Source organism: Corticium candelabrum, chromosome 15, assembly GCF_963422355.1.
Source record: "Corticium candelabrum chromosome 15, ooCorCand1.1, whole genome shotgun sequence".
NCBI lineage: Eukaryota > Metazoa > Porifera > Homoscleromorpha > Homosclerophorida > Plakinidae > Corticium > Corticium candelabrum.
In genome coordinates this window covers 6,676,325-6,695,510 of record NC_085099.1, presented here as the reverse complement: position 1 = coordinate 6,695,510, position 19,186 = coordinate 6,676,325, and the positions used below count along the sequence as shown (strand labels likewise).

Sequence of the window (19,186 nt, the reverse complement as noted above, 5' to 3'; positions counted from 1 at the left end):
TGTGCAATGTCTGATTGAGCACCTCTTAGCCACTAATTAACAACTTGCATAAGGAGGCTTGGCAATACCATTTCATGTTAGTCTGCTGTTCTGCTAATGACACTTCTTGGCTGCATTGTCAATAGTTTGTTGGTAATCTTGATTTGAAATTAGTAATAAATCCATAGCACACATCAAGCTGAATACCACATTGATGAATTTATTCCCAATGCTGAAACAAGTTAACAGTGCCTGTAAGTCAGGTACACGTTATGGCTTAGATGTGTGTGTGTGTGTGTGTGTGTGTGTGTGTGTGTGTGTGTGTGTGTGTGTGAGTGTGTGTGTGTTTGTGTGTGTGTGTGTGTGTGTGTGTGTGTGTGTGTGTGTGTGTGTGTGTGTGTGTGTGTGTTAATTAATCACAATATATGTGCGGCTAGAGGGACTAGTCACGTAGTGAGGTGTACATGATCATGATTCTTGGAGTCTCCAAACTGTGGTTGTGAGTACAATTGAGAATCACTCGTCAGAAATTGTGACTGCAGTCATTGATTGCAGATGTATAGTGTACATTGTATGTATGAAGTAGGCACCTAGTGTATGTTGTTCTGGGTAACTACACTATTTTGTTGAGAGCCAGTTAATTTGTAACGACTTTAGTGCAATCACCAGATTTGGCGAAGGCGGGTACAAGAGCGGTTGGTGGAAGTATCACTAATACTTGATTTCTCGAAATGTTTTGAGGGATAGCGACAGTTTTGCATCTTAAGGGAACACTGTTAGCATGCACAAGCCAAAGTTGGGATAATTCCATTTGCCTTGTCAAGAAAACCATATGTGACGGTCAACCCCTCAAAAGTGACTCCTGCATGTGCCACTCATCCGATGTTATTCTCTGTCGTTACTTATGTGTATCACAGTATTTTTGATTTGAGGCCTGTCTGTCTGTTGTCTTGCTGTTTACCTCAAACAGACAAGAGCAACAGATTGACAGGCTACTTTTATTTAGTAGAATAGAATAGATGCGTGATAAAACCTCATTTTTATGCCAATTTTAACCATCTAGATCAACTCTTACTATACCTGGCATGGTTCTGAAGTCTCCAGTGTGAATGTGGTATTAGTAGTACATTTGTTGTGGTGGTAAGCATCAGTACAGTTTAGTCCGGTTTGACGTGCATACTCGGGTAAATGAAGGTAGGCATATTTTTCAAGGATTCTGATATACTCAAAACTATCTTCCCTTTTCGATGTTGCTGGTAATAAACGACACCCTTCATGTGTACTGTCCAAGGTCTCGAACGGGCAGTTTCGATTTGGTGGAGATCTGATGCAAGTTTCCAGAGAAATCCCTGCGTAAGTGGAGGCGGGTTCAATTGGCAGGAAATTGCGCTGTCCCGAGAGAACTGTGGAAGATGACAACTGCCTTGCTGTTGAGCTCCATAGATTTGGCATGTGCAGACAAAATTAGGTGGCACTGTGACTCGCTTTTCTTGGAGATACTCTCTTGCACACAGATACACACACAGACACACACACACAGACACACACACACACACACACACAGACACACACACACACACACACACACACACACACACACACTTCTCTCTTATATATAGATTACTGTGAATTTTACTGTTCTGTCGTACTTGATAAGAGGATTTTGAAGTCATTTTTGGATTGCAAAGGTCTATGTTTGATGTGTGATAGCTCCTATGTGGGCTTTTAGAGTTTGCTTACGTCGACAAACAAACTAGACCAGGCAGACCAGCCCTTTCGTTAGAGAAAAAGGTTCTTCTGACAGTGTGGATGCTTTCAAATTAAGAGAACTAACAGATTCAGTGTGAGCAAATCAGCAGCTCACGGGGCTGTTATTTTTTGTTGTTAAAGTAATCAATTGACTTTTAGTTTTAACATTGATTGTTTTTGGCCAACTGGGGAAATTGTTGATGTGGTATTGGATGGCTTCTGAAAAAGGCATGAATTTCAGGGTTTTAGGAGTCGTAGTTGGAAAGCATATTACTGTTGAAGCATCGACTGCACACCAACAAGGTTACATAAACAGAAAAGGATTTCATTCAATGCAGTTGCTGTGATCATGACATGCTATTCACAGATTTGTTTCATGTGTTGGCCTGAGAGCACCCCTGATGCCCATGTACTTTGATTATTGCATGTGTGTCATGATGGGTCATTTCCAAGAGGAAGCTTCCTCATTGGAGCTCTGCTTCCTCCTTGTAGTTTCTTGTCAAGACCCTCAGTTCGATCAAATGCATTGCAACCATTGTGTGACTAATTGCCGTTTGAACAGTGGTTAGACAAGCAGCCAACTACTATAAATCAACTTGGTGCTTTTGCCACTGTCTGATGGATACAGACGATCCCTTATCACATTTTCAGCAAAATGAACACTCTTTTGTAAGTTGCTGCAATGTGCAGGGTTAGACAGCAGATGAAACAGAAGCTGCCTGTCATGATGGCAAGGGTAGTAGCTATTAATATCAATAGTAACATTTTCAGTCGCATGATCATCTTTGCAAAGTCTCGACCGTCGTAGGACTTATGTAAATTATTAAAGTACTCTTTAGGACTGGTAATTTTATTCTCTAGCAATTTAGATCAGTCGTTGATGAAAATGGCAAATCCACCTTTTTGCTGCTTTGGAGAAACTTCAAAGATAAGCAAATGGTTGAATTAATTCTGAACAGTGCAGTCTACGTTGTAGATGGCATGGCACTCTTAGTACAATGCATAAAACAACATCAAGAGAGTTTGCAGATCTCGCCATTAAAGTGCTTAAAATATACTAATTGTAGAAAATCAGAGTCATCTAGTCCGAGTTGACATCGTCAGTGACCAATACAGCAAACGTTCAATCAAAGTTTCGAGCGGTTCTTTGTACGAATCTATGAGCAGTGCGGTGTCTGACTTCCCCAGCAGTGCTTGCCTGCAGCTGTATCTATTTTGACAGCTTGTTTTTTAACTGCCACAAGAAGATTCAGGTCACTGCTGAACACTGGTGGAATCATCAAAGTTTGACCATGGGGTCTGTCGTCTCTCACCAACTGATCAGTTGGAAGCCAACCATCTGGATACTTACCTGAGTGACAAGGAGTGGGATGTGAAGGACTTAGAATATCATTAAGCAGAAGCAAACCAGGAAGAACATCATTCTTCTTTAGAGTGTCTACTGCATATGTGTAGGCACACCTCTCTTCCATTTTTACCAGCACCGGAGCAAATAGAGCTGGAAGCGTCTTCCAGAAGAGGTAGGGCCTAAGTAACTATTTGTGGTCTCCGGGCGGTTGTGTTTTGTGCAGCTTTCTGTAAATTACCAAAGGTCAAACAACAATGGTATTAAGTTAAGCAGTTTGTTTACTGAGAAATGTTTACGGCCGAGGTCAGACTTTTAGAACTTCTTTCCAGGCACGAAGTTGTATAGAGAGTGTTGCATTGAAAACTTGTGAATACTTCATCTTTCTCATGAATATAGTACTTTGACTACACAGGCAGCATTGAAACTTGCCTAGCATGGGACTGCATGTATCACTGATTATCTATTTGGAAATGGAAAGCAGTAAATCTAACATCAGCAAGTGGAATACAGTCAGTGGGTTCCCCCTTTTTTCTAAAGAATGGTGAAAGGGGCACACTCAAGCTAGTGCATTTGCATTTCATCGCTGTGAAAGGGTGCACTTTTTTTAACACTCAGTAACTGCGAAGACTTCAACACTCTAATTTGCACTGAAGGCAAAGCTGACTGAAGTCTCTCTATAGCCTGAATTGGAAGGATCAAGACGTTGCAGTAAGAGATCACATTAACCCGTGTCTAGATGTAGGTAGTCCTTTTTATGTATAGTTCTTGAAATTTTTTCTTGTAAAATCTTAATTGTGTAAACTGAGGTTGCTACACTGCAGGTTTGGTAAAATTCACCAAGCACTTTTGCACTTTGAGTAGATCAAATTCTTTATGCCATGCACGTGACCAGGAAAGCACACGTCTCGTTCCCGTACATAGCGTCTGCCCTAGTCATGTCTTCTTCTGAGTAAGCAAGCGCACTAAGTTTACAGTAAGCACTGAAAAATTGCATTATTTAAAGCTTACACTGCACTAGGAAGGGCTTACTGGCAATTGGAATTGATTTTCTTGCCAGGACATTTGAAGATATGGTATGTGCAATAGCTATGATGCAAAGCTACCTCACTTGAGATCGGCCCAAGTGCTCATGTCTGATCGTGAGTGTGCTTTAAGTTGCAACTATTGCAGGATGAACCTTCTTTGTGTAGTTTAAGCGTTTAAGAACACTTTGCTTTTGGTTTTGCTGAAAATGACACTAGTTTTAAGTGGTCTTGACATTTGCATAGTTACTGAATACAATGCATTTATGTGGTATTGCAATGAATAATTTATTAAATGGCATCTGTGCTATTGTTTTCTGGCAATCCTATATACTTTAGAGGCAGTTACTTAGGCATGTTCTGCTAGTGTCTAAACTTGTTTACAAGTAGTGGTTTTAAGAGCGATTTACATATGAGGTGTTTGCACTTACACTAACTTGATTCAACCCTTCTAATCCTGGTTTGACAGGGGTCAACCCAACTAATTTCTGCTAATCCTGGTTTGAAAGAGGTCAACCCAACTATTATCTTCTGCTAATCTTGGTGTGAAGTATAGGTTATGGACCGCTGGCGAGTGCATAAACGAAATACACCCCGCTCTGCCCACGAGTTGGCACGAGGGCGAAGTCCGAGTACTAACAAGCTGGGCGCAGTGGGGTGTATTCGTTTATACACTTGCCAGAAGGTCTATAACTGGCTTGTAGCACCCAGCTGAGGTGTTGACATCCTTGCACAAACAATTCACATCTTGATAAACCAGTAGCCCCAGGCAGTTATACAGCCCGATTTATTGACCGGTCAATATTTAGCGGAAGTGGGATACGTCACTTATTGTAAGCGAATACTGGACACTGATTGGCGCAGACAAAGCTAGGGTGCTACAAAGAGGTTTAACAGAAGTGCTTTAGGTTGTAGCAGTCTTGTGATAATAAAATGTGCATTTGGCAAAATTGCTCTTTCTATGTTCGGCATTGTTTCTCTGTTATTTGGCATTTGAAGTACTTGTTGGATGTGCATTGAATAAGAAGTGAGACATTTACAACTACAGAGGGTTAGAAGAGGATACCTACTTCAACATAACAAGGGAAGATGACAACTGGCAATACTGCTAGTTTGATCCTGAAACTGGCAATACTGCTAGTTTATACAACTATTTCCTCATCGCTTGAGAGCAAGTCACTTTTCAAGAGTAATTAACCTAATTAACCTAATTAAATTGCCATTAAAGCACCATGTATTCTGAATATTGTGCATTTCTCGTATATAGAGGTCTACGTTTAGTAGTAGGGTAGACTACTGGTTTTGGACTACTTCTGGTCTGGGTGCTGCTTGCTGTGCTTGCAGCCCCTATCCCGTTAAGTGATCCAGAACGCAGTAGTCTACCCTACTACGACTAGATCTCTCCAATAAAAACTACTAATTTTTCCAAAGCTGGACCACTTTGGATCTCTTCAATACAAACAATACGAGGTGATGAGGTCATCCGAAGATGCCAGTCGATGCAAATCCGTTAGAAAAAAGACCTTGGAAAAATATGATACCATATGGATGGAGATCTACGATCGTTTGAGAAAGGGTGATTCTTGGTGTGGATGGTAAAGTTTTATGTTAAACCATAGTATAGAGCTACAGAATTATGTGCTTCCTCTGAGGCAGAGGGAAAGTTGCGCCCTATTAGGCAAATGACATCTTTAGTATAGCCACAGAATTGTGTGCTTTGTCTCTTGGATTGCTAAGAAATTGCGTCCTATTTGACAAACAATCTACTCCATAGTATATCAATGGAAATGGCTGCTGCAGTGCAACAGATGATTCATCTTCTCGAGCAAGGAGTGAGAATCTTAGATTAATTCACTTGTGGGTTAGAAGCTATACAATAAGCACAAACCCCAGCTCAAGCAGTGGTTGTAACCACTTCACGTCTCCACGTGCGAATCCGGTCGAAGAGGCACGTGCGAGACCAGTAGTTCGAACCACTACATAATTCAAATCAGTGGCTCCAGCCACTCCAGAACCCAAACCAGTGGTTTCGACCACTCCGCAACCCAAGAAACCATTGTTTATGACCACTTCATGTGTCCTCCCAATCCCACAGTGGAAACCCATGGAGTATGCAATAGAAAACCACCTCCGAGGATGGGAAATGGAGGCATTCCAAGACCCCCATGACCCCAAGCGTTTCTATTCACTGCCCGCTCCAGATCCACCACAAACTCGTAGAAGAGATCAAGGCACTGAGAGGCGTCAAATTCCATCTATCGATGAACACTCGATTTTGTAAACAATGTCCTCTCCACTAACCAACCGATTTCAAAAAGTGAAGCACCACAGAACCCCTTCTCACGGCCGATGACACCCCAACAGTTCTGGACAAGAGAATCCAATCCATTCTGGGATCGTTAGAGACCCACATCCAAAACTGGTCTGGATGGGTGGTGGACCATCTCAACACACTCCAACTCCACATTGCGCGATACAAACCGTTGAAAGGTGCCTCATACAGCCCCCTACCGAAAGAGGTGCAAGCGAAGAAGGCCATTGTGAACGTCCAGAACGAAGACAACAGTAAGATTTTGCAATGTTCTGTTGCCTTACCATTTAATGCATGCTTATGCGACAACAGCAAGATATATGTACAAATTATTTGTAATGGTCTGTTGATGCCTGCAAGTTGGTCCAGTGGATTTTAATGCCTCGAAGTTAGGTACGTATATCTTTGTTGTTGCATTTATTGTTTATCACCTACTGGAAGCTAAAAGGAAGACTTTAAGAGTCTTCGTTGTTTAGCATCTTAGGAGCCATGTATATGCTCTTCTATCATTAGCAGTGAAGTCTTTGTGAATTTAATTGTGCTTCAAATTATTTTTGGCGTGAAGTGTAATATATTTATGAAGTGATGAATTAGGCAGATTACAAAAGACTTTCAACTTTTGCAAAGGCAGCATTGATATCAATGCAAATTTCAAACTGGTGCTTTTCGTGCTGATATCAGCAGTTCTAAATTACTCACATGTGATTCTAACATTATTATGCAGCACATTTGATCAGGATGGAGGATCACAAGATACCCAACTAAAGGTCATACTCACAGTTTGTGTCTTAAGGAGTAACTGCAAACAAACAGTGATTATCAATCAGAGGTGGAGGAAGCATGGGAGCAATGGGGGCGCTTGGCCTCCATAGATTTTGCCCTGTGGGCGCAAAATCAGAAATGGCTACTATAGGCCTCGAGTCTGATATTGCTGTGCTTGGTCACCTTTACTTACCAATTCGTACGAAGGCATTGCAATACCAAATAACTTATCCGGGATAGTTCCCTTATCCGGGTATGGCACTCAGGTACCGTATTACGTACGTGTTTTTAAAATGAGCATGCGGCAAGTCAAACTTACGGCTACTTGGTCTCGGGTTGCTAGCAAGCGACGGTGTCTAACCAGTCAGGATTTGCCTAACAGCGCAGAGAATGTGCTACAAGCTGCTAGCAGTCGATCTGACCCAGGGACGTGTGCCGGTTTTACTACTAGCCAGCCCACAGCGAGTTCACAAGACAATACACAGGTACTGTCTATTTCACCATTGACTGAAGATCCTTGTGAGGTTGAGTCACCATCACAAACTTCAACTGTACAGCTCGAGTCAAGGTACCTCTAGATCATATACACTAGTGGTGTAGTCTACTATTCAACTTTGTTTGATTGTGCATTGGCATGTCTTCTTCCAGATCTGAAGGTTTCCATGATGCATCTGCTTTATCATGTACCGAGGAATGCTGTCTGAATCCTGTGTCACCCAATCAGCCAGGTGATGCATTCCTGCTAAATCTAAAATTCTAGTATGACTGGGCACCGTGGTATATGTCGACAATGGTACAAGGATTATCCATGGATACATGTATGGGAAAATCGAAAGAGAGTACTGTGCTTCTGCTGTCTGGTGGCTAGTAACATGGGTATTATTACATTACCTGGAAATAGGAAAACGGCCTTTTACAAGGAAGGTTTTAATAATTGGGGGAAAGCTGTGGAGCATTTCAAAGTACATGAGAAATCCGAATTGCACAAGGAGGCTGTGTATAAAATAGCTAGCCTGAAGACGCCAACTGTAAGTAAGCAACTGAGCACTGAGGCTTAGAAGACAAAGGCTGAAAACAGGAGGATCCTTTTGAAAGTCTTATCTAGTCTCCAGTTTTTACTTAGACAAGGCCTAGCAATCAAGAGGGCACATGACGCATGATGGCAATTTGATGAAGTTATTGCAACTTCGTACTGAGGAGGATCCTGGACTTGAAAGGTGGCTAAAGAATCAGCATTACATGTCGCCTGAGATAGTAAACAAATTAATTGCTGTTCTTGGCAAGGAGTTGCTTCAGCGGTTACTGGAGAATATTAGAGACACGTCCTGGTTTGCTATAATAGCAGATAAAACTACGGATATTGCTAAGCTCGAGCAGCTTTCTATTTCTATTCGATGGGTCAGGAAAACTTATGAGGTCAATGAAGACTTCGTTGGTCTTATACATGTTCCTTATATAACTGCTGCTACGTTAACAGATGCTATTAAGGATGTCCTCATACGCTGTCAACTGCGACTTTCACAATGCAGGGGCCAAGCATATGATGGTGCCTCAAATATGATGGGGCGATTGCGTGGTGTTGCAACTCAGATACAAGTCACAGAAGCAGCAGTAATTCCAGTCCACTGCCTTTCACATTGCCTTAATCTGTGCTTGCAAGATGCTGCAAGAAAATGCCAACCTATCAGGAATGCTCTGAATATTGTAATGGACATCTGCCAGCTGATTAAATTTTCTCCAAAGCGATCTTTTGTCTTCCTGACATGCAAAGATGGCTTGCCCATTCCTGGAACAGGTCTTAGACCATTATGCCCTACAAGATGGACAGTCAGGACTGCAGCAATATAAGCTGTATTGAGGAATTATGCAGCACTAGTTGAAATTATGGGAGCGATCAGCAGGGTATCACATGATGACTGTGGTTGCAGAGCTGGAGGAATATTGGCAATTCTTGAACGTTTTGATACATTCTTTGGCTTGAAGTTTGCTCATTTGGTATTTGGTGCAACTGAGCAAACATCTATAGCATTGCAAGGAAAAGACACAACTGTTCAAGAAGCTGTGCTGCTAGCATGGCAAAATCTTTTGTGTGCAGACAAAGAAATGGCCTTGCCTTTGAGCAATTTTTATTCAACAATGGTGGTTCATTCAAATAATTATGCAAGTGAAGCAGTGCTGCCGAGGTACAAGAGGATTCCACATTGTTTAGATGATGGTTCTGAGCCTCATCGGTTCACTAATCCAAAAGAATATTATCGAGTTTAGTACTTTGAGGCTCTTGACCTAATTGGTGAGGAGATTTCCAGAAGGTTTGATTAAACATCATTGGCAGTACCCAAAGCAATTGAAGAACTGCTGATTACTTCAAAGACAGCTACATATGTTACCCGAGTTGGTCTCAGCTTAAAAAGCATAATGCAAAATTGATCGTCTTCATATTACTACCATTAGAACTATCCCCAACATGTTTCTTGCCGTTCCTATGGCCACCACAATGTTTTCAGAGGTTGACGTACTATTGCTACTGTATCTAACAATACCAGCTACAACTGTGACTGCTGAGAGATCTTTTTCTGCACTTTGTCGTGTTAAAACTTATCTTCGATCTACAATGACGGAAAAAAGACTTAATAGCATTTTGTTGCTGCACACACATCACGACTTTTGTGTTGAGCTGGACCTACGCCAAGTAGCTACTGTATTTGTTTTCTCATAGGGGTGAGTATTTTGGAAACTTTTAAGTATGGTGCCTAGAAATGAGTAAGGCGAAGACATGAAATGGTAGTGGGGGTGTCATAGAGGCATTTTTCTGTGCCGCCATAGTCTGCTCACCCTTCGTATGCCTATGTCAATGTGCAACTGTTGCAATGTGATCTTCAATCTTTTGCCTAAGTATTTTCTTGAGTACAATGTTGTAAAGTTTTGCTTGCTGCATTGTTCTTTAGAGAACTGCATAAAGAATTTGAAGACATGCCTGTTTTCTTGAAAAATTTTGTTTTTATATTTTCTTCTTTGGTGTTGACTGTCGGCGCATGTGCTTCACTATAGAGCACATTAGAACAGGAGAATTATGTTGATGTAGAGTTGTGACAGTGATGCTGGAGGTCTTTGTAAATTGCTGGTCTCATACCAGCATCTGAGATTTGTTTTTCGTTCTGTACTCTCTCTTGTTACGTACTGAGAAGGATTCGGTGTAAGTCAATAACAATTTTTCTTACAAATTAACAATCTGAAAACTTAATGGAAGTCACCTTTACGTGATAAACATTTGATGAGTTATGGAGCATGTTCACACCAACATCCGGACTAACTATGATTAGGCAAACTATGATTAGGTCAACAATAGTGCAAGCGCGTTTACACCACTGACTATGATTAGTAAGTCACATGGGCATGAGTGTAATTAGCCTTGACAGTTTTGATCTGTCATATCCGGCAAGAATTTGGTAAATTGTCTTGACGAATCCAGTTTGTACGTTTAAACACACAACACCACATCAGAATCATCAGCGGCATGTTCTTTTTGTAGACTACCTCACGTGTCAAAGTCACGTTCTACCACTAATGCCACCAATACGGTTGTAATGCTACTCTCTACAACATTAGAATGGTGTACACTAACCATGATTAGGACAGTTGTGAACAGTGGCGTTAGTGCACTAACGTTGAACTAATCATGATTAGGCCCGGTGTGAACACACTCATAGGCATGCATTAAGTGCATTAGGTGTTCCCCCATAGTCTACTTTGTGTGTTCATGAACTTGTCAAACATTTTCGGATAGTGATCATTGTGTATCAAATATTGTAGATTTGCAGATGATGTTGGATATGCTGCACTGTAACTATACATCTCAAGCCATAGTAACAGCAACAGCAAACTGCAATAGTTCGCTAAAGTAGACATTGTAGCAGCAGTGGCGTTTCTTTATTGAATGAATGAATGATTTATTTCTGTTATTTTGCTGCTGTGAGTTAATAGCCAGACGCACACCAGGAAAATTTTAATACCGTATTTCCTCGATTAGTAGCCTTTGTTCGATTAATAACCCTGCTTGAATAGTAACCCATGGATCTGATCAGTTTGAAAAAATTGTAACTTGTACTCGATTAGTAACCCATACCTTGGATGTCAGATGGTGCTTGTTCTGAGGGTAGGCAGATTCTTTGCAAAACGTAAAACAAAACTTTGAGGGAACAAGTCTGGAAGAAGAGACACAGTCAAAAGAAGATGAAGACAATGATCATGACGATGATGTTTTATGATGAGGATACCGAGTAAACTACTGATAACTGAATAGTGGTTATTGTAACTTGCCAGTTTGCATGCGTCAAGATTGTGTTCTCTAATACTTGCATAGCCCTGTCCTTCAACTTGAACCATGATAGCAGTCATTGAGAAAATAGAAACCCATGCTCGATTAGTAACCCTGCTTAAATAGTAACTTGTGGTTCTGATCAATTTAAAGATATAATAACCCACGAGTTACTATTTGAGGAAATACGTTACTGTGTGCTATTACGTTACTGTGTGCTATTGCGTTATTGTGTGCTATTACGTTACTTTTGTTGAAGTGGCCAGTGATCCCAAACGGAAAGATTTGATGCATATAGCTCTTCTCCTGCAAGAAGCAAACAGTATTAGCAGCAATCTCAAGAAGTCTACGGTAAGAATAGATGTTTTGCTATAATGTCGTACAGACTGCTGATAGATTTATCTGTTTTATTCATTGCATATTAGACATTTCAACGTGAAGACTTTGTAGCAGATGGACAGGTATGCATTATGATGCTACTAGTAGCATAATTATTTGTTTCTTTGCTTGTTAATGTTGTTTTATATGCTGTCATGTTTATCATTTACTTAACTATGTCCACCATAGCATGTTGTCGTGGTTATGAGGGTATGCTGGTATAAATGAGTTTTACCAAGATTACTTCTCTTTGTATGTCATACATAGTATGTTAATCGACCATGAGCTATTCTGTTTAATGTAAAGGATATTCCACATTGCATTTTGAATCTCAAGCCTACTTTGCATTCTGCATTTTCAATATACTGTGTCTCGTAAGTATGACACTATGAGCAAGATTCTATCGTAGCAACACTATGACAAATGGGTATTGATTATTCAATATGTGTTAAGAGAATCTCATATCTAAAGCAGCTGTGTGGTACTACACATACTGCACTGTATTCTGCTGTTTTCAACAGTGACTTCCTGGGATTCTGAGAATAGAACTAAATATCTGTGATTTTATTTGTACGCTCCATGATTTCTTTGCAGAATTCGCACATATCATGATCACAGAAATAACCGGTTATACAATGTGCTAGTATAGAAGGCATGCCTGTGTGTTCATAGATGAATGTATATTTTAGTAAGTTAACAGCTACTTCACTGTGAGCATTATTATTGAGAGGTAGACAGTACTTTCTGGCCTGAAAGAGTCTAGAGGAAGAGTTTGTTAAGAGGATGGTAGTGAATTCCAGATGTTGTAAGCATAGAAAAAAAGAGTTCTTTAGCAAGTTGTTCTACATATACAGATGAGGTTCCGCGGAAGGTTGTTGGTACAACTTGGGTTCTTCAACGGTCGTGTTTCTTGTTCTTTCTTTGAATGGTGCTCTTTGTTTGTCTTGATATTTCTTGATTGAATATATCAATGCATTCTAGCATGTGATCAGATTGCTTTACAGTCAACATAGTAGTTTAATGTATAAATGTGTGACTATACTGCAAATAATTTAAGGTATGGTGGTTACAGCTGGATGATTTGTGGTATTTTGGCTGTTACTTTGATAATGTGTCTGAGTAGCTTCATGCAGTTAAATAATTTTTAAGCTTTAGGTTTTCTATCACTATTGAGGTGATGCATATTTCCATATGTTTAAGTGATATTAAAGTCAATTTTTGATAAATATGGTATACTGTCTGCGACTTGAATGTCCAAAGCTTTGTTTGTAATTACCATGACATGTACATTCTGGTAAGGAACTGTTTGTCTAATAAAACAGTTTTGCTATAACACATCCAGTGCCTTGAAGCAAAAGACTTTGAGGCTGTTCATGATTGAAGACAATGACACACATTACTTACAACAGTAAGGATTGCAACCTTTTGATCAATAGACTGTGCAACTTTAATTTGTTCCTATTTGTGATTCCATGAAGTTTTGACAGGTAAATGAAACCAGCACCTCTAGTACATACACATTTATGTTCAAAACTGACTTAGCTAAATTAGGAAGAGAATCCTAATGCTCATGCAATATGAGAGATGATAGTGAGACTTCAACTACTGAAACTGGGCAAACAGTTGATGATGATTTTATGTGTGCACATTGTGAATAACAGTTTATGGTCAACATGGCAAAAAGTCAAGCATCAGGATAAGGTTATACAGCATGCACGCGCACACATACACACGTTAAAATGTTAGGAGCTGCCAGATACTAGTTACGCCCCCAGCTAACAGCTGGGCTCCTGTACGCTACTCAGGAAAACTGAGGCCTGTGTTGGCAATCTCCTGGAGCCGGGCCAGGTACTCACAGGAGCACCGGCTTGTGAAGCCAACTGAGGTGTGAGCAGCCAAAGTCTCACCGGACCCCAGTGGCTGATGTCATGTCACAGACGATGGCTGCTTAGTCCCCGGTCAGAGACCAAGTACTCATTTATACTCCCGAGTCGAGAGAGGCAGTTGTGTGTAAGTTTCTTGCCCAAGGAAATTATGCCATAGCTCGCCATCACTGTAACTTGAACTTGCAACCCTGGAAGGTCCTGCACACACACACACACACACACACACACACACACACACACACACACACACACACACACACACACACACCACACACTTTGAAACCTTGAAATTGGCCATCAAAATACATGAGGATACCGTCTCATCATACTAACGAGATTAGAAGCGTGTAGGCTACTGCTAGGGGAAATTCTTCTTCCCCTGGAACTGTCACATTTGTGACGTGTAAAAGTCCCTAGATCTTCTAAAAATTCTTGTACATTTTGAACTATAGCATGTTGTCTAGATATAACATAATAATTTTTCTTTTCTGTTTCCTTTTCTCTTGTTCTGTTAGTAATTTGTTGTTTTATTCTTTGACTCAAATTTGCTTTACAGCTGTCATACCAAGCCTTTCTATCTTGTGCTATCTCATACCAATCTGTTTGTATATTAATTTCTTTTATGTTTTTGTGTATTCTATCTTTTCAGCATAACTTCGCACCTTGAAAGGTCTTTTTTACAGGTAACCAACCAAAGAGAATACGTTTGGGCATCCTAGACTCAGTCGTTCTGGTAACCCTGAGAATTGATCTCAGGTTATGGAAAATCTTTAGTTTCTGAGATAATGGATATACCCATAAATGAATAGGAGCTTTAGGTGGTACTTTCTGTGAAGCCGCAGAAACAATACACTCTCTGGCTACTGTTTCCAACTGCTTGTCCACGCCTGGCCACCATACTATGCTTGTGGCCATCGACTTCATTTTACATGTACCCAAATGTTCTGAGTGCAGCTCTTTGATCACTTTCCCTCGACATCATGGTGGTATTACCACCCTTGACCTCCACACAACAAGCAACCTAGCTCTACTGACAATTTGTGACGTTTGCAGAAGTATGCTTGAAGGTGATAAGGTTGTACCTGTCTTGGCCAGCCATTAAGTGTGAAAGTAATAACTTGACTCAATGTTCTGTCTCGTCTGTTTTCTCTGGCTATGCGCTCAGCGGTCATTGGTAAACTAGAAATCTGGTGCACAGCATACCAGTATTGCACCTGCTCTTGGCCCAAATTAGATGCACCCTGCAATGGCAAAGGGAGTCTAAGACAAATCATCAGTACAAATGTTCTCCTTTGAGCCTCTAAATTGGATGTCATAAATGTAAGCGGTCAAAATGACTGCCCATCGTTGCAGTCTTACAGCAGCCATTTGCGGAACAGCTGAGTGAGGCCAAATATGGTGGTCCGTCACAAGCGTGAATTTGTGCCCATATATATACAAATGAATTTCTGCACACCAAGTATAATGCTGAGCGCCTCTTTTTCCAACTGCGAGTAATTTTGTTGCACTTTTGTCAAATTGTCTTGATGCATATGCAACTGGTCTCTCCTTTCCGTACGGGTATTTGTGCAGTAGTACTTCATATTGAGATGCATCAGTTGCCAGCAACACAGGTATGTGTGCAAGAAAGTGGTCTAAACAAGGTGACATCGCTAGCTTTTGTTTGATAATCTCACATGCTTGCTTCGCCTGTGGTGGCAGTTCAGCCCATTGTGACTTCTGCTGACTAAGCAAGTCATTTAGAGGTTGTCAGATGGTGGCCATGTCGGGAATAAATTGTCGATGATAGGTCACAAGTCCCAAAAATGCGCGAAGTTGTGTCGTGTTTCTTGGCTCTGGAGCTTCTTTCACTCCCTCCACTTTGCTGGCTGTTGGGCGCACTCCTAGTTTTGTCACTTTGAATCCTAAGTATTTGACTTCATCTAAGAGAAACTGGCATTCTGGCATTTCTCTTTCCTCAATTTAAGCCCACTCCTTCCAGTCATTCCAGTACTTCAGCAACTGTTTGTAAATGCTTTTCCTCATTTTGGCCTTTTACCAAGATGTCGTCAAAGTATACTTCCACATGGTCCAAACCCGCTAGTGCTTGTTCCATTGCCCATTGGAGTAATGCTGATGATGATGATATTTCATAAGGCAGCCTAAGGTACTTGAATAACCCTCGATGAGTATGTATTGTGACCATTCTCTCAAACCTTTGTCTAGTGGCGTTTGTTGATACCGTATAAGGTGAAAGATTGGCGGGGAGTTTATTTTGGCGGATTGGCGGATTTTCCAGCGACCGCCAGTATAAAATCCGCCAATAAGTTTGGCCACCAAGATATATGGGTATGACAGTATCTTGACGTCATCACCCACGTTCATCAGGCATTTTGATAATGGCGATAACAATGGCTACAGCATAGGAATCATGCAGGTTCTGTTCTTCACTCTTACACAGCAATTCTTCATCAATAGTTGGAGACCACGAAGCCATGGAAATGTGATGGCCATGAATGTAGCACCCGTGATAGTCACGTGTCAAGTGGGTGGAGACTAGGGTTGATGCCTACATCGAACAGCAACATCCAACCGCCAAAATAAAATCCACCAATAGTTCATCTTATTTGGTATGTGTTTGTTAATCCAGTCTGGTAAATTTCTCTCCAGCACTCATTGCTGAGAATAATTCTTGAGGGTTGGAATGGTTTTGTTCTACTTTCAGCAAGGGTTTGGCAGTTGTTTTATAGTCCCCGCATAATCTCACAGTTCCATTTCATTTGGGAATACACACAATTGGTGTGCCCCAATCAAATGTAGTCAACTTTTGAATGATGCCTTTCTGTTCCATTCTGTTCAGTTCAGTTTCCACTGCTGCCCCAAGGGCATACAGAACTGACCTTTTCTCAAAGATGCAATTTGGTTACAATTCCTTGCAGAGTTCCCAGCCCTTCTTGAAAAAGTTTTGAATGTGTTTCTCCAATAGCTTCTTCATTGTGTCTTGAGATCCACAGCTCAGTCATATGAGGGATACCCAATAAAGTCGAAGGCTTGTTAGCCAATCCCTTCCAAACAGAGTAGGGGCTACGTCATCTTTTACTATAATCAATGGTAATTTTGCTTTTTGTTCTTGATATTCTACTTTGGCCTCTCCAACTGTTTCAATTTCCTGCCCTGTAAATGTTTGTAGTTTTACGTTTGTCTTGTGGATCAGAGTCTCCTTGCAATTTGACTTGAATTCCTTGAGTTATATCAAGGTCGTGGATCCTGTGTCCAATTCCATTTTGGCAGGATTCCCTTGCGTTAGCACTGTGATCCAATAGGGCCCCTTTCCGTGTGTAGTAACCTTTTTTTACGTAAAACAAAGTCTTCATTTGAAGAATTTGTGTCTTCCTTGATGACAGTCTTATCTAACTCTGCAACATCTGGGATTTCCACCACTTGATGCATTCTTTTAGAAATTTGCTGCTTCTTTGGCTGCCGTGATGGGCAGACAGTTGCGATGTGACCCTTTTCTCCACACTCAAAGGAAGCATGCTTGAATTGACACTGCTGTGATCATGTTTTCTTTTACAGTGAAACCTGTACCAGCGACCGCCTTCTCTCAGCGACCACCCGGCTTTAGCGACTGCATCTGCCTGGCACGGAACGGTGTCCCATACAATAGCTACTGTACTAAACGACCACCTGCCCAACGTGACCAACGACCGCTAATCCAAAGGCCCTATAGCAATTAACACCTCTTCTAAGCAACCACAATGTACCTTTTCATCTTGATTACACGGCTGTCACCTCTCGGAGGTGTTGCCGACACACGTGCGATCATGTGAAGAATTCGGTGACGAGTGGTAAAAGACTTCCTACATCAAGCAAAGAGGCGGTGTGAGGATCAAGACAGAGAGGATGTCGTTGACGCTGGACAGCATGGCATTGACACAAGTGACACTGAAGATGATGATGATGATGATCCACCTCAAATTCAAGTTCAAACTTACAAACAAGCCGTAGAGCTTGTGGATGACCTATTCCAGTTTTCTCTCATCAAAAATGATCAGAAAATGCTGGATTTGGTTGCAAAGCTGGAAAGTGTGGTGCAGAAGAAGAGTTTGGAAGCCAGGCAGCAGCAAAGTCTATCCAGTTTCTTTTCCCAGTCACAGTAGCTAGCTTTGATTAGAACAGTCTGTAACCACATGGACGAAATATGTACATTGCACAAAACAAGAAAGGAGACGTTTAGCACTTTGTAAGTTCCGTGTCGTGGGGGTCTGGCATGCAGGGCTATAGGTGTGGGGAAGTGCGAGGCTTCCTCTACTAAGCGACCACCTGTCCTAAGCAACCATTACCCCTGGGTCCCACAGGTGGTTGCTTAGTACAGGTTTCACTGTACCACAAAGTAGGCACCATTTGTTGCTGGTACGCTCCACATTTTGTACCTCAACAGGATGAGGCTTGAAAACTTTGCATACTGCAACCACTTCCTTTGCTGATGATGACGGCACCGAGATTTGTGGTGCTTCCTCTTCTGCTCATTCATAGCTCACGGCTATTTTGAATGCCCTTTTGTATGTCAATGCTTCTTCTGTTAGTAGCTTCTTCTGAATCAATTCCTTGCAAAACCCATAATCAAACCTGTCTCACAACATTTCCGTTAGAGTCTCACCTGTGAAGTTACACATTTTCGACAAGTGCTGTAACGCCGCCGCAAAGGATGTGACGGATTCTTCCACCCCCTGAACAAACTGAAAATGTTCTGTAATAGTGAACAGCTTCGGCTTCAGATGGTGGGCTAATTTTGCCGTCTTTAGGTCCAAATACGACATTTTGGTCGGTTTCTGTGGGCGCTTCTAAATCCTTTAGAAGTGTGTAGGTATCGGGTCCTATCAATGACAAATCTCTGTGGCTTTGCCTTCTGAGTGGCTGTCAGATGGTCACCCGTTATGAGAATGTCGTTGGCTAATAAGAACTGCTCTAGCCATTCCATGTACTCTTCAAAGTCCTTGTCTTGTTGATATGGTTCAATGGCTTCGAAAAGGTCCATCCTTATCGCCACTGTAGTATCCTATACTATAATATGCCAACCCACGCTTCCGTCTGTCTGGATGTCTGGATGGATGGATGTCTGTAACGCACCAATCGACACCACGCCACTCTCGGATTGTCGCAAAACACGGCAGCCTGTCGAGTTCGGTCATCCAAGACAAACAGTCGTGTCGGATTTTGCCTAGACTGCCTCCGACAGCCAGAAACGAGATGAGCAGGAGTTTGTTTGTTCAATTAACCAAGTATGTGGAGTATGCAGATGTGACGTGTGCTCACCAGCCTCTGTACGCCATTCTCACAACTGGTAGAGTGCAAGATGCGATCTCTGCCAGACTTTGTCAGCCTGAAATGAGGTGCGCCGGAGTTTGTTCAATTGGTCGAGTATGCGGATGTGACGGGCTTTGTAGTATAGGTGTA

At 41.5% G+C, this 19,186-nt stretch overlaps 1 protein-coding gene and 1 long non-coding RNA gene across 2 annotated transcripts; both read left to right on the top strand.

The window, feature by feature from the left end:
- Positions 1 to 8,320: 8,320 nt before the first annotated feature.
- LOC134191580 (zinc finger MYM-type protein 1-like) lies at positions 8,321 to 9,436 on the top strand. The gene is made up of 2 exons (XM_062660202.1): positions 8,321 to 8,966; positions 9,042 to 9,436. The coding sequence occupies exons 1-2, from the start codon at positions 8,321 to 8,323 to the stop codon at positions 9,434 to 9,436; spliced, it is 1,041 nt and encodes a 346-aa protein (XP_062516186.1).
- Positions 9,437 to 11,740: 2,304 nt separating this feature from the next.
- LOC134190598 (uncharacterized) lies at positions 11,741 to 14,461 on the top strand. The gene is made up of 3 exons (XR_009971658.1): positions 11,741 to 11,837; positions 11,912 to 11,947; positions 14,434 to 14,461. It is a non-coding gene; the product is annotated as an uncharacterized LOC134190598 (long non-coding RNA).
- Positions 14,462 to 19,186: the final 4,725 nt, after the last annotated feature.